The sequence below is a fragment of the Pristiophorus japonicus genome, chromosome 3 (genome assembly GCF_044704955.1).
Source record: "Pristiophorus japonicus isolate sPriJap1 chromosome 3, sPriJap1.hap1, whole genome shotgun sequence".
NCBI classification, from domain to species: Eukaryota; Metazoa; Chordata; class Chondrichthyes; family Pristiophoridae; genus Pristiophorus; species Pristiophorus japonicus.
In genome coordinates this window covers 231,969,582-231,983,964 of record NC_091979.1, presented here as the reverse complement: position 1 = coordinate 231,983,964, position 14,383 = coordinate 231,969,582, and the positions used below count along the sequence as shown (strand labels likewise).

Genomic DNA, 14,383 nt, shown 5'->3' with positions numbered 1-14,383 from the left:
ACATGCGCTCTGCGGTGTTCAACTGGGCCATAAAAGACCAGTGCTTCATTTCCTGAGCAGCCTTGCGTTAGTTGAAGCCATCCAGGGTGGTGGCAGGGAAGCCCCACAATACTGTGGGTACTCAGTCGTTGAGAACATTCAAGGCTAAGATAGATAAGATTTTTGGACTCTTGGGGAATCAAGGGATATGGGGATCGGGCAGGAAAGTGGGGTTGAGGTTGCAGATCCGCCATTATCTTATCCCCTGGGAGGACAGACGCAACAACATTAGCGTCCTCGACCAAGCCAACATCCCCAGCATCGAAGCACTGACTACACTCGACCAGCTCCGCTAGGCAGGCCACATCGTTCGCATGCCAGACACGAGACTCCCAAAGTAAGCGCTCTACTCGGAACTCCTTCATGGCAAACGAGCCAAAGGTGGGCAGAGAAAACGTTACAGGGACACCCTCAAAGCCTCCCTGAAAAAGTGCAACATCCCCACTGACACCTGAGAGTCCCTGGCCAAAGACCGCCCTAAGTGGAGGAAGTGCATCCGGGAGGGCGCTGAGCACCTCGGGTCTCATCGCCGAGAGCATGCAGAAAACAAGCGCAGGCAGCAGAAGGAGTGTGTGGCAAACTAGTCCCACCCACCCCTTTCCCTCAATGACTATCTGTCCCACCTGTGACAGGGACTGTAACTCCTGTATTGGACTGTTCAGCCACCTAAGGACTCATTTTAAGAGTGGAAGCAAGTTTTCCTCGATTCTGAGGGACAGCCTATGATGATGATGATGATGATGATGATTGAATGGCGGAGCACGCGCGCTCCTGCACCTAATTCTTATGTTCTTGTGTCACAATTGCCCTCAGTATCGCTGGGCCAGGAGGGGAAAAATTAGCCAAGGCTCCTGCTTGCAGTCCCGGGATCTCCGCAGAAATGAGGACACAAGCGTGCGGGGAAAGCGGGAAAAACTGGGATCGGGTTGGGCCCCTCAGAGTTATACAGCCTCTAGCCATCTCTGCTCAGAAATGAAGAAGGGGTGAGTGGGCAACAAGACAAGGTACCAGGGGATGGCCAGTACCCACACACGTGACAACCCCCACCCGCCCAACAAGAGTTAGTTCCTTCAGCAGAGATGGGAGAAAGCTGGAGGGTGAAAAAGTGCAGCCCTTATTTTCAAAACTGCAACAACCAAAATATTGATCATAATGTGCACTTATTTTTATAAGATAACTTTTTTTTTAAAGATGCTTAAGATGATTAAAGGATTTAATAGGGTAGATAGAGAGAAGCTATTTCCTCTGGTGGGAGGGAGTCCAGAACAAAGGGGAATAACCTTAACATTAGAGCTAGACCGTTCAGGGGTGATGTCAGGTAGCATTTCTTTGCACAAATGGTGGTGGAAATCTGGAACACTCTCCCCCAAAAAGTTGTTGAGGCTGAGGGGTCAATTGGAAATTTCACAACTGAGATTGATAGGTTTTTATTAGGCAAGGTTATTAAGGGATATGGAGCAAAGGCAGGTAAATGGAGTTAAGATACAGATTAGCCATGATCTAATTGAATGGCACAAAAGGCTCAAGGGGCTGAAAGGCCTCCTCCTAGTCATATGTTTCCATCTCAGTCCTCCCTCCACTCCTACTTTAGAACACAGGCACTGGCTGATACCAGGTACAGGTCCATGGGTCAGCATCATGTCCAAATGACCATAATCTATAATGTGCAAGCCTGGTCAGCAGGCTATTTGACTGCACGGGGCTTCACAGTCCAGCCGATCCCGTCCTCACCCAACATCTATACACTTGGATCAGGAGCAGGAGCTTCTGGGTGATGATTTTTGCCCCTCGCTACCCCAGGAATACGGAGGGCAGCTGCAGTTCAGAACCCCACTTAAAATGAGTTTAAGAATAGGTGAGCATCACCTTCGGGGAAGGGAAATTAACGGGACTCAGCGCCTGAGACGTTAAGCGCCACGATAACATCTCGGTCTAAGGAGACGGGGAGTGGGACAACCTTTAAATAATCCTAGAAAAACAATAGCAACTTCAGTTTCAGATCTTAATTTAAATGTTTTTATTATGGGGGGGGAGGGGAGGGGGGGCGGAGGTAGGTAAAGGCGTCTTTTACTTGGGATGGGGGGGCGTTCCTGTACTTAATGACATTAGCTGGGATTTGCAACATACACCTCGCAACTCAATAAAACAGTTCAATGATTCTCACCTCTACTACCCCCCTCCATTTCTCCTTCAAGCCACATTCCCATAAGCTTTTGTTTCAAGCCATTGTTCCCCGAGGCCACTTAAAAATGATTCAGGCTGTAAATAAGCATCTCACGTAGCTGTTAACACACGTTACAGTGGCCGCTTCGCACACAGATCTGCCCCAGCGCTCCATTTTCCCATCTCCTTGCTATAGCCTCGGGCCCTTCTCCTTTCTTTCTCCTTCTCTCCCTACACCCTCCATCTGCCCCGAGCCCTCTATATCTTTTGACGCTTTCGTTTTAGTGTGATTGCATTCCTAGACATCTGACTTAAAAGTCACCCATTCCACATCTATGCTCTTGTGATCATCAAAGCCAGACGAGAAAATAATTTGCTTTCTCAGGCTCTGCTGATTCAGGTTGGGAAGGGGACAGAATGAGGGCTTGTTGGTTGAAAGGCAAAGTGATTTTGTGCATTAACAGTTGATTCCTTCTCAAAGATCTTTGGTCTCCAAACTTTCTGTCCTTTATACCTTCGTCTCTCAGAGATGGTGGAACAGTTTCCTTGGGCACTGGCAGCATGCCCCACCCTGGGATCTTGCTCTACTCAAGTAGCCAGAGGTGTGGAGCCTCATAGTTGAATATCAGCAGCTTATTCAACTGTGAAACCCGTCACAGCTGAGCCCAATTCTTTCCTTGCCCAACACAAACTGCTTTCCAGCAGGGGTCATTCATTGAACAGCTAGCAGGAACGAGGATCCTGGCTGATTTGTCCCTCCTCAACCACAGGGGTGGGTACAGAGGATATTTACTAGAATGGTACCACGGATGAGAGAATCAGTTATGCGGAGAGACTGGGGTTGTTTTCCTTGAAGCAGTGAAAGTTAAGGGGAGATTTTAAAAAGATGTTTGAACTTAGGAGGGGTTTTGATAGAGTAAATCATCATCATCATCATAGGCAGTCCCTCGGAATCGAGGAAGACTTGCTTCCACTTTTAAAATGAGTCCTTAGGTGGCTGAACAGTCCAATACGAGCACCACAGTCCCTGTCACAGGTGGGACAGATAGTGGTTGAGGGAAGGGGTGGATGGGGACTGGTTTGCCAGTCCAATGAGAAACTGGTTCCAGTGGCAGGAGGGTCGGTAACCAGAGGACACAGATTTAAGGTGAACCAGAGGGGGAGATGAGAAAACATTTTCTTTTGCAGCGAGTTGCTGTGATCTGGAATGTGCTGCCTGAAAGGGCGGTGGAAGCAGATTCAATAGTAACTTTCAAGGGTGAATGGGATACATGCTTGAAAGGAAAAAATTGCAGGGCTAAGGGGAAAGTGTAAGGGGGGGTGGGACTGATTGGATCGCTCTTTCAAAGAGCTGGCACAGCCACGATGGGTTGAATGGCCTCCTTTCTGTGCTGCAAGATTCTAGGAGTGTTGATGCCAACTGCTGCACAATCGATCAGCTAACTCAGCACAAATCAGGGATTGAAACCAGTACTTTCTCACTCTATAGGGCTCAGCACTGAATCATATGCTGCAGTAACCTATACACCATCAGGATAACTGATAACTGAAGGTAGGTTGGGCCTGAACACATTGGAGTTCAGAGGAATGAGAGGTGATCTTATCGAAACATTTAAGATAATGAGGGGGCTCGACAAGGTGGATGCAGAGAGGATATTTCCACTCATAGGGAAAACTAAGACTAGGGGCATAGTCTCAGAATAAAGGGCCATTCACTTAAAACTGAGATGAGGAGGAATTTTTTCTCTCAGGAGGGTTGTAAATCTGTGGAATTCTCTGCCCCAGAGAGCTGTGGAGGCTGGGTCATTGAATATATTTAAGGCGGAGATAGACAGATTTTTGAGCGATAAGGGAGTAAAGGGTTATGGGGAGCAGACAGGGAAATGGAGCCGAGTCCATGATCAGATCAGTCATGATCTTATTGAATGGCGGAGCAGGCTCGAGGGGCCAAATGGCCGACTCTTGCTCCTATTTCTTATGTTCTCATGTTCTCACCCCCAGCTCACATACAAGATCCAGTACTATGCGGGAGGTGCTGCATTAGTCCAAGCTAAATGTAACCTTCTTGTGGACGAACAACTTACATTTATATAGCGCTTAACGTAACAAAACATCTCAAGGTGCTTCACAAGAGCAATATAAATAAAAACATTGACACTGAGCCACAGAAGGAGATATTAAGACAGGTGACCAAAAGCTTGGTCAAAGAGGTAGGTTTTAAGGAGCATCTTAAAAGGAGGAAAGAGTGGTAGAAAAGTTTGGGGAAGAAATTCCAGAGCTTAGGGCCCAGCCAGCTGAAAGCACAGCCACCGATGGTGGAACGATTAAAATAAGGGATACATAAGAGGTCAGAATTGGAGGAGCGCAGAATTGTGGGGCTGGAGGAGGTGAGAGAGATAGGGAGGCGTGTAGGGCTGGAGGAGGTTAGAGAGATAGGAAGGTGCGTAGGGCTGGAGGAGGTTACAGAGATAGGGAGGGGTGTAGGGCTGGAGGAGGTTAGAGAGATAGGGAGAAGTGTAGGGGCTGGAGGGGGTTACAGAGATAGAGAGGGCTATAGGGCTGGAGGAGGTTACAGAGATAGGGAGGGGTGTAGGGCTGGAGGAGGTTACAGAGATAGGGAGGGGTGTAGGGCTGGAGGAGGTTACAGAGATAGGGAGGGGTGCAGGGGCTGGAGGAGGTTACAGAGATAGGGAGGGCTGTAGGGGCTGGAGGAGTTTACAGAGATAGGGAGGGGCGAGGACATGGGGGGATTTGAAAATAAGGATGAGGATTTTAAAATTGACACAGTGGAAACATGTGCCAATTGTAGTCTGAATGCTGCACAGTGCAGCAGGCACTTCAACTGGAGGCTGATGATTTGAACAGACACAGCAGCATAAAGCTGAACTGGTCCTGGAATCAAAACTTTTCCTTCCATACAAGAGCTTCAGAAACTTTCAATACCTGGGAAGCTTTAAAATGTTTCTGAAGTCAAACAGTTTGATTTCAGTGGCACCATAAAGCACCAGAGTCTGATGCCGCACACAGGGCCCCTCGAATCTTCTGATTGATGTTGCTTTCACGCTGGTGCTAATCTACTCATTTCAAACGGGTTATTACCACAAATGTTAGAATAACTCTGATCGGAAATCACCCAAGGAGATGAGCATGTTCTGCTGATACTCTACAGGACAGTGATCAGGGATCAAACCCATCTGATCGGTCTGCTCCAGAGCCCAGGGATGCTGAGGGTAACTATTGTGACCAAAGGCTTCTCCAAGTTCAGAGCAGCTAAATCAGCACCAACTAGGAATCCAAGCCAGGGACTCCATACAGCTCAGTTCCACAAAGCGTCAGCTGTGGTTCAGTGGGCAGCACTCTCGCCTCCGAGTCAGAAGATTGTGGTTTCGAGTCCCACTTCAGAGACTTGCACACAAAAATCCAGGCCGACACTCCAGTGCGGTACTGAGAGTGCTGCACTGTCGGAGGTGCCATCTTTCGGATGAGATGTTAAACTCTGCTCTCCCAGGTAGAGTTGTAAAAGATCCCACGGCACTATTTCGAAGAAGAGTAGGGGAGTTCTCCCCGGTATCCTGGGCCCAACATTTATCCCTCAACCAACATCACTAAAACAGATTATCTGGTCATTATCAAATTGCTGTTTGTGGGAGCTTGCTGTGCGCAAATTGGCTGCTGTGTTTCCTACATTACAACAGTGACTACACTTCAAAAAGTATTGCATTGGCTGCAAAGCGCTTTGGGACGTCCGGTGGTCGTGAAGGGTGCCATAGAAATGCAAGTCTTTCTTTCCTTTTCCCCACTGAGACAGTACAGTTGCCAACTCATCTGTCGGGGCAGGTCAGGACACAATGCTTCCCTCAGGATAAAATAGTCAGCTGACCCTGACTGCCAAAGCTCACAGCCCAAGGTGAGGTACCAGGGAGTGGCGGTCAGACCCGTATCAAGTCACCACTTTTATTAGGAATAACAAAATGCTATTTTCTGAATGAAGTGCCATGTCACATTCGAGTTACTGAAACATTGCAACCCTGCATTCAGCATCCTCCCTACTTCCACCTACGCTGCCACCAAACCACAGGGAGTATGCAGCACCATTAAACCCTGCTTTATTGCTTGTTTACCGGATTAACTTCACCAGATTAATTTTTAGCATGCGGTATGAACAGAATACGTTATGACAGCTCCTGGGGTATAACTGATGTCTCGCACATTGTGCTCACTGCTCCTGTGGCTTTGCCACCAATGAGGCGAGGTATCAGATCAGTCCACTTCTGGGTCCCAAGCACTGCCAAGCCAGCTCTCACAGCCCAGGCAACTCAGTGGAGCTTGTATTTATATCCATTACTTGCTATTTTGTTTGAATTCTGTGGTACTGCAGGTTTGAAAAGTGCTGTTCTTATCACAGATGCCTTACTGAAAGAAAGACTTGGATTTATATACTACGACTACCGGACGTCCCAAAGCCCGTTACAGCCAATGAAGTACTTTATGAAGTGCAGTCACACCAGCAACCACACTTTAAAAAAATCCACGCACAGGCATCTTCCACCTTTCAAGATGTAGTTCGGGATCCGGAATATTAGTTCGGGATCTGGAACATTGAAACACCTGTGAACTCATCCCTTTTTGGCGTGGAAGCAAGTCATACTCGCTTCGAGGGACTGCCTGATGATGATGATGATGTAGGAAACACAACAGCCAATTTGCACACAGCAAGCTCCCACAAACAGCAATGTGATAGTGACCAGATAATAGAAACATAGAAAACAGGTGCAGGAGTAGGCCATTCAGCCCTTCGAGCCTGCACCGCCATTCAATAAGATCATGGCTGATCATTCACCTCAGTACCCCCTTCCTGTTTTCTCTCCATACCCCTTGATCCCTTTAGCCACAAGGGCCATATCTAACTTCCTCTTGAATATATCCAATGAACTGGCCTCAACAACTCTCTGCGGTCGAGAATTCCACAGGTTAACAACTCTCTGAGTGAAGAAGTTTCTCCTCATCTCAGTCCTAAATCTGTGTTCTTTTTTAGTGATGTTGGTTGAGGGATAAATATTGGCCAGGACACTGGGGATAACTTCTTCAAAATAGTGCCATAGGATCTTTTACATCCACCTGAGAGAGCAGACGGGGCCTCAGTTTAATGTCTCTTCCGAAAGACGGTGCCTTATTGGTGGATAAATGCTAAATCAGAACAGAACCAAGATCTGTTAGTACCAACAATCGGAGATATATGCATATTAATGGGAACATGGATTTAAACTTTATGTGCTGCCCTCCAAGGCTCCATGGAACAAACCTAAGTGGTCCATGAAGACAAAAAGCTTGGACATCCCTACACTAGCAAGCTGAAAATCTGATCCATCAGCAGCTTTTAACAAATCACGTCTTGTTTCCACAACAAAATAATCTCTGTATGCTGCTCTCCCATTTTAATCTTGAGAGTTGGGTGACAGTCTCTGTGGGCTCTCGCAGGGTTCTGCAGTTATATAGCATCTTATCGTGTCTCTGACAAACACTCCATGTACAATGAATCACTCTGAACTACAGTCACTGCTTCAACAGCCATTATGGACACAGCAGGATCCCACAAACAGCTATGAGATGAATGACCCAGTTAATGTTTGTTTTGGTGCTCAGTCACAACAACCAGTTCTTCTTCAAATAGTGCCATGGGATCTTTTACATTCACCTAATCAAAAAAGGAACTCACCTCAAAGATAGCACTTCTGACCATGCTGCACTCCCCCAGTCAACTGAGATTATGCGCACATGTACATAAGAACATAAGAAATAGGAGCAGGAGTTGGCCACCTGGCCCCTCGAGCCTGCTCCACCATTCAATAAGATCATGGCTGATCTGATCCTGGCCTCAACTCCACTTCCCTGCCTGCTCCCCATAACTCTTGAATCCCTTATCATTCCCAAATCTGTCTATCTCCACCTTAAATATATTCAAAGACCCAGCCTGCACCGCTCTCTGGGGTAGAGAATTCCAAAGATTCATGACCCTCTGACGGAAAAAATTCCTCCTGATTTCTGTTTTAAATGGGCAACCCCTTATTCTGAAACTATGTCCCCTAGTTCTAGATTCTCCCATGAGGGGAAATATCCTCTCTGCATCTACCCCCTGTCAAGCCCCTTTAGAATCTTATATTTCAATAAGATCACCTCTCATTCTACTAAACTCCAATGAGTATAGGCCCAACCTGCTCAACCTTTCTTCATATGACAACCCCCTCATCTCTGGAATCAACCTCGTGAACCTTCTCTGAACTTTTTTTTAAAATTTCTAAATATACTTTATTCATATAAAAATTTGCACAATACATTCGAAAGTAGTTCAGTACATTTGGATGCGGTCAGCAATTCCATACATTACATTTGGATGCTGACCGCAGTTCCATTCAATACATTTCTTTACTTTACATTTCAAGGTACGATTCATACCATCCAGGATACATTGTGGTACATTCATCAAGTTACATTACATGTGTCACCATGCGGTACACAGTGAGGGTGCAGTTACATTTGTTTCCAACATGCATTACGCAACAGAACTTGCATTATACATGGCACTACATAGGGACCTTTTCTGAACTGCCTCCAATGCAAGTATATCCTTCCTTAAATGAGACAAAAACTGTATGCAATACTCCAGGTATGGTCTTACCAATACCCTGTACAGTTAGAACAGGACTTCCCTACTATTATACTCCATCCCCCTTGCAATAAAGGCCAACGTTCCAGTTGCCTTCCTGATTACATGCTGTACCTGCATACTTAATTTTTGTGTTTCATGTACAAGAACCCCCAGATCCCTCTGTACTACAGCATTTTGTAATCGCTCCCCATTTAAATAATAATTTGCTTTTTTATTTTTCTACCAAAGTGGATAACCTCACATTTTCTCACATGTAATGTTAGGGTGATATGTTTGCTCAAATACTGTACACTCAAATGCCAACCATAAATGTCTGGCCTCCAAGTTCTGGACCTATCTGTCATTTAAAGCCACCCGTCCTGGATTGGTGACCCTTATTTGTCCTAGCTAAATGAGGTAATGTCAGAACCCAATAAAAAGTCACATCATAACTGTAAGGCAAAAATTTTAGCATGCTGCGCTACATTTAAAGGACATTTGTATGTTTCTCAGCACATACTCCTCATTATCTAAAAATTAGACACAACCCACAACCTTATAACTCAGAGGCCAAGTGAGCCAAGCTGACACAAAATAAAAAGACAAGGAAGAAAGAGAGAGAAAAATAAATTAATTCTGTTTTAAAAATCCGATTAAGGTGACTGGTTTGAATTTTAGAAAATAAACTATCGACATTGGAATAATGTTAAATGTGAGAATTACCAACAAAACAAGCGGAAATGATTGCAAGCTGATTTAAGCGAGGGACTCGGGATTATTAAATTCATTGGGACGGATCTTGCTGTAAAGATATCGGCATGTTAATGACGCATGCCACTATTAATGCGCAACTCAGCCAGCATGTTCAGGTGGTGAAGAGATACGCCGTGAGTTGTGAATTTCCTTTACTTGCTGATCAATTTATACCACTCCGCCGTTTGCTTCACACATCTCATCCTTAGCCTCCTTGTTATTTTTAAGACCTTGCTGGATTTTCCCGTGAATTGCCCATTAAATTCGTCGCAGAAAATCAAGTCTGGTCAAGAACAGCGCAGGTACCATCTTAACCACGTGATAATTGTTGACGCAATGTCAATTAACCTTTCTGTAGTAAAACATCCCAAGGCGCTTCACAGGAGTATTATGAAACAAGAATTTGACACCAAGCCGCAGAAGAAATTACGGCAGATGACCAAACGCTTGGTCAAAGAGGTAGGTTTATGGAGCGTCTTAAAAGGAGGAAAATGAGGTCGAGGCAGAGAGGTTTAGAGAGGGAGTTGCAGAGTGTAGGGCCTAAGCAGATGAAGGCACGGCCACCAATGATTGAGCGATTAAAATCAGGGATGCTCAAGAGGGCAGAATTAGAGGAGCGCAGACATCTCAGGGGCTTGTAAGGGTTTTTATGGTCTACAGGGCCATAGTAATACACGCCCTCCTGTATGGCTCAGAGACGTAGACCATGTACAGTAGACACCTCAAGTCGCTGGAGAAATACCACCAACGATGTCTCCGCAAGATCCTACAAATCCCCTGGGAGGTCAGACGCCCCAATATTAGCGTCCTCGACCAGGCCAACATCCCCAGCATTGAAGCACTGATCACACCTGATCAGTTCCACTGGGCAGGCCACATCGTTTGCATGCCAGACACGAGACTCCCAAAGCAAGCGCTCTACTCGGAACTCGTCGACGGCAAACGAGCCAAATGTGAGCAGCAGAAACGTAACAAGGATACGCTCAAAGCCTCCCTGATAAAGTACGACATCCCCACTAACACCTGGGAGTCCCTGGCCAAAGACCGCCCTAAGTGGAGGAAGTACATCCGGGAGGACGCTGAGCTCCTCGAGTCTTGTCGCCAAGAGCATGCAGAAATCAAACGCAGGCAGTGGAAGGAGCGTGCGGCAAACCAGACTCCCCGCCCACCCTTTCTATCAACCACTATCTGTCCCACCTGTGACAGAGACTGTGGTTCTCATATTGGACTGCACAGCCACCTAAGAACTCAAGCTAAGAGTGAAAGCAAGTCTTCCTCGATTCCGAGGGACTGCCTATGGTGATGATGTAAGGGTGAAGGAAATTACAGAGATATGGAGGAACCAGGCCATGGAGGGATTTGTAAACAAGGATGAGAATTTTGAAATCGAGGCGTTGCTTAACCGGGTGAGAGCCAATGTAGGTCAGCGAGCACAGGGGGTGATGGGTGAGCGGGACTTGGTGCGAGTTAGAACATGGGCAGCCGAGTTTTAGATGACCTCAAGTTTACCTAGGGTAGAATGTGGGAGGCCGGCCAAGAATAGTCAAGTCTGGAGGTAACAAAGGCATGGATGAGGGCTTCAGCAGCAGATGAGCTGGGAACAATTCAAACAGTGTGGAGTTTCATTCAGCTCACACTTCCAGCAAGTTATGGCAAAGAACTTTTGAGCTGAAGGGTGCAGAGAGGAAAGTTTTTAAACTAGCCAGGCATGGGATGAGATGCCCGCTCCAGAGATGCCCACTCCAGCAAGATCTGGACCAAGGGGCCATTCTCTACCAGAAAGCCTCACTCTAAATAAGTAAGGCGTGGTGTGTGGTACAGAAAGGTCATAATAAAACCTTCCAAAGAGATCAGATTTATTTATTCCAAATTAAAAACATCATGTTTGAGGGAGGCAAGAGATGTTTTAATACCAAACCAGAAATGTCTGGTTGAATGTCCAGGAAGAAAGTGCATTGGTCAGTTTGTCAGCACCCACCTCCTCAAATTCTGGTTGCACTTCAGTCCCACGCTCCTTATCTTTGGGCACCCAGTGTGGAGGGGAGCGGGCAGGTCGGAGGGGCTCCTTGTAGGACTGCTCCAGGGGCATGGCCAATGTTATGTATGTAATAAAGGTTCAAACTGAGTACTGTTTAACTAAGCAAGGTACAACCTTGGCTCTGCTTTATTTAGGCCCAAAGTGCCTGACTCACAAAATGGCTGGCCTTTTATACCTGAGCAGCAGCATGTGCGTGCTGCTCAGTGGCCTCCAACAATGACGCCATCTGGTGGCTACCAACAGAATGTATATACATGACAGCCAAGGTGCTCATCAACCCCGGTCCAGACAGTCGAGGGGGTCGTTCAGTCTGACTGCCTGTCTCTCTTTCGCGGTTACATCCGAGCCAGGGTGTCCCTGGAGATGGAGCACGCGATGTCCAACGGTATGCTCGCGGCCTTCCGCGAGAGGTGGCCGCTGGAGGGACTGGAGTGCATCATTTTAAACCAAATTTTAATTTGACCATTTAAAGTTTAAATTGTTTAATGTCAGTTTAAGGGGGCATTTGATTTACAGGTGCAACTAAAATAGTTGTCAGCACCCGCCCGCCTCACTGACCGACCAAAGCCGGAGTGTCACTGTCGCCTTTTCTTTGAATTTTTGTTTTTTTAAATTTGAAAGTCCATTCATTATTATTTATATATTTTTCACTACCTTTTCTCGACACTACAACTGCAGCTTTGGGTTTTTTGGGGGAGTCCGGTGGGAGATTTCTTAAGAACCGTCCAACCAGAAACTATAAACCGAGCTCGCGCACGGCCTCAAAAAAAAACTTCATAATAACGAAAATAAATGATTTAAAATAAACTATACACACAATGACAGAATATTGTTTCTAAAAAAAAAGGAAAACAAACGGAGCTCGGGAAGCGGCCGACAATATCCGAGGATTTTTTTTTCCCACACTGGCACAGTCGGTGAAATTAAACTGAAATGGTGTAAAAGGTGGAATTTTTTTTTAAGAAGATATTTATATTTGCGAGGAAAGCGAGAGTTTTGTTTGAGGGAAATCAAGGGTTTGATGTTTGTTCGGCGGGCTGAAGCTGACGGGCGACGGCCGGTAACCATGGCGACTGGTAGTATGGTCGGGAGGAGCCGCGGGCTGAGGTAGGCCGCACCTCCACTCCTTGCTCTGGGGGGGAAATAAGGTTTAATTGTTGTTTTAAATAAATGTTTCCTTACGTGTCTCTGCCGAGCCTGGTGATGCCGGTGTTGAGGGAGGCTTTGGCTATCCTCCTCCAGAGGGTGTCCCTGCTGATCAGGGAATGGAATTTCCTGCAGACCTGGGCCAAGCTGCCCAGGGCTTGGGTGCCAGAGTAAGAGAAAAGGAGCAGCAGGATGTCTTCAGGCAACCCCAGCATCGTCCTCACCCCCAGTGTGCAACCACAACAGGCAGCAAGAGCAAAACATTAAATAAACCCTCCTTTCCTTCTACACTGGCTCCCATTTTTCTCTCCTTTCACAGCCAGACTCCACCACAAGCCATTTGCAACGAGGCACACACACTTGTGTCAGTCACATGTGTAAACAGGGCTTGAACTTCCTCATGTCATGTAGGCAATTGTGTCCTGTTGCATTTAATTAAAAAAAACACATCTTTACTCCTCTGGGAAATTATATCATTATTCCTTCTTCTGGGGGCAGAGAGCATTTATAAACAAATAAAAGACTTTCATTTAGTGGCTGAACCACATCTCTCAGAATCATCTTCACCTTCAATTAATTTTAAAATGGTACAGCTTTATTTTCATTTTTTCAGTATTATTCTAGAAATCTTCATTCACCCAGTTAAATATATTTTTGCAAATTAGATGCATTTTAAAGAACTCACAATTTGTATCTTTATTCATCCTAGAGACATTTTTAATATACTGTATATATTAATTTTTGTCCTTCCCCTCTAAGCAATAAAAAAGTACCTTTGGGTGGGACAAGAGCATGGGAGAAAATGGGGAAACATTTTCAAAATTAAATTTGAGGAAACATTTACTTTTTTTAAAGTATATTTTTATCTCTTCACATTTCCTGAGGATACTGTATCGATATCAAATACATATACAGTGGATTCATACACTTTTCTCATCAGTGTTCCATCTCCTCCTTCTGCAGAAAGAGACTCTTTAATGGAGTATAATTGCAGGGGTGCCTAACCCAATTAACTGGCTGTTCATCCTATGTGAGCCTAGATAACGTGTCCTCTAATAGTAGCATTTTACCATGACTATTACTACTATTATTACGACTACTATTACTATAAACTGCATTTATACAGCACCTTTAACATAGAAAAGTGTTCCAAGATGTTTCACAAAGGTCGAATTTTTTAAAAATGCTGAACCAACAAAGGAGATATTAGGAGGGGTGACTAAAAGCTTGGTTGAAGAGGTGGGTTTTAAGGACAGTGTTAAAGGAGGAGCGGGAGGTGCAGATTTAGAAACAGAATTCCAAAGCACTTTTTTCCCCATCCTTCTTCATATACCACTGAAGGTGTAGCCATCAATTGTGGGGGAGAAAGAAAGACTTGCATTTATATATTGCCTTTCATGACCTCAAGACGTACCAAAGCGCTTTACAGCCAATGAAGTACTTCTGAAGTGTCGTCACTGTTGTAATATGGGAAACGCAGCAGGCAATTGTGCACAGTAAGTTCCTACAAACAGCAATGTGATAATGACCAGATAATCTGGAGAGCACTGAGATGTGCAGTAACATCCTAAGGATGACTCTGTTGTTCTCTTTCTATG

General features: G+C 45.6%; 1 protein-coding gene across 3 annotated transcripts in view; it reads right to left on the bottom strand.

Moving 5' to 3' along the window:
* fbxw4 (F-box and WD repeat domain containing 4) overlaps window positions 1-13,149 on the bottom strand; it is a 158,163-nt gene extending 145,014 nt beyond the window's left edge. For all 3 annotated transcript variants that reach the window (XM_070876390.1, XM_070876392.1, XM_070876391.1), the window contains exon 1: window positions 12,822-13,149. In XM_070876390.1, coding sequence (XP_070732491.1) covers window positions 12,822-13,000 — 179 coding nt within the window. In that variant the 5' untranslated portion in view covers window positions 13,001-13,149. The remainder of the gene's footprint in view (window positions 1-12,821) is intronic.
* Window positions 13,150-14,383: the final 1,234 nt, after the last annotated feature.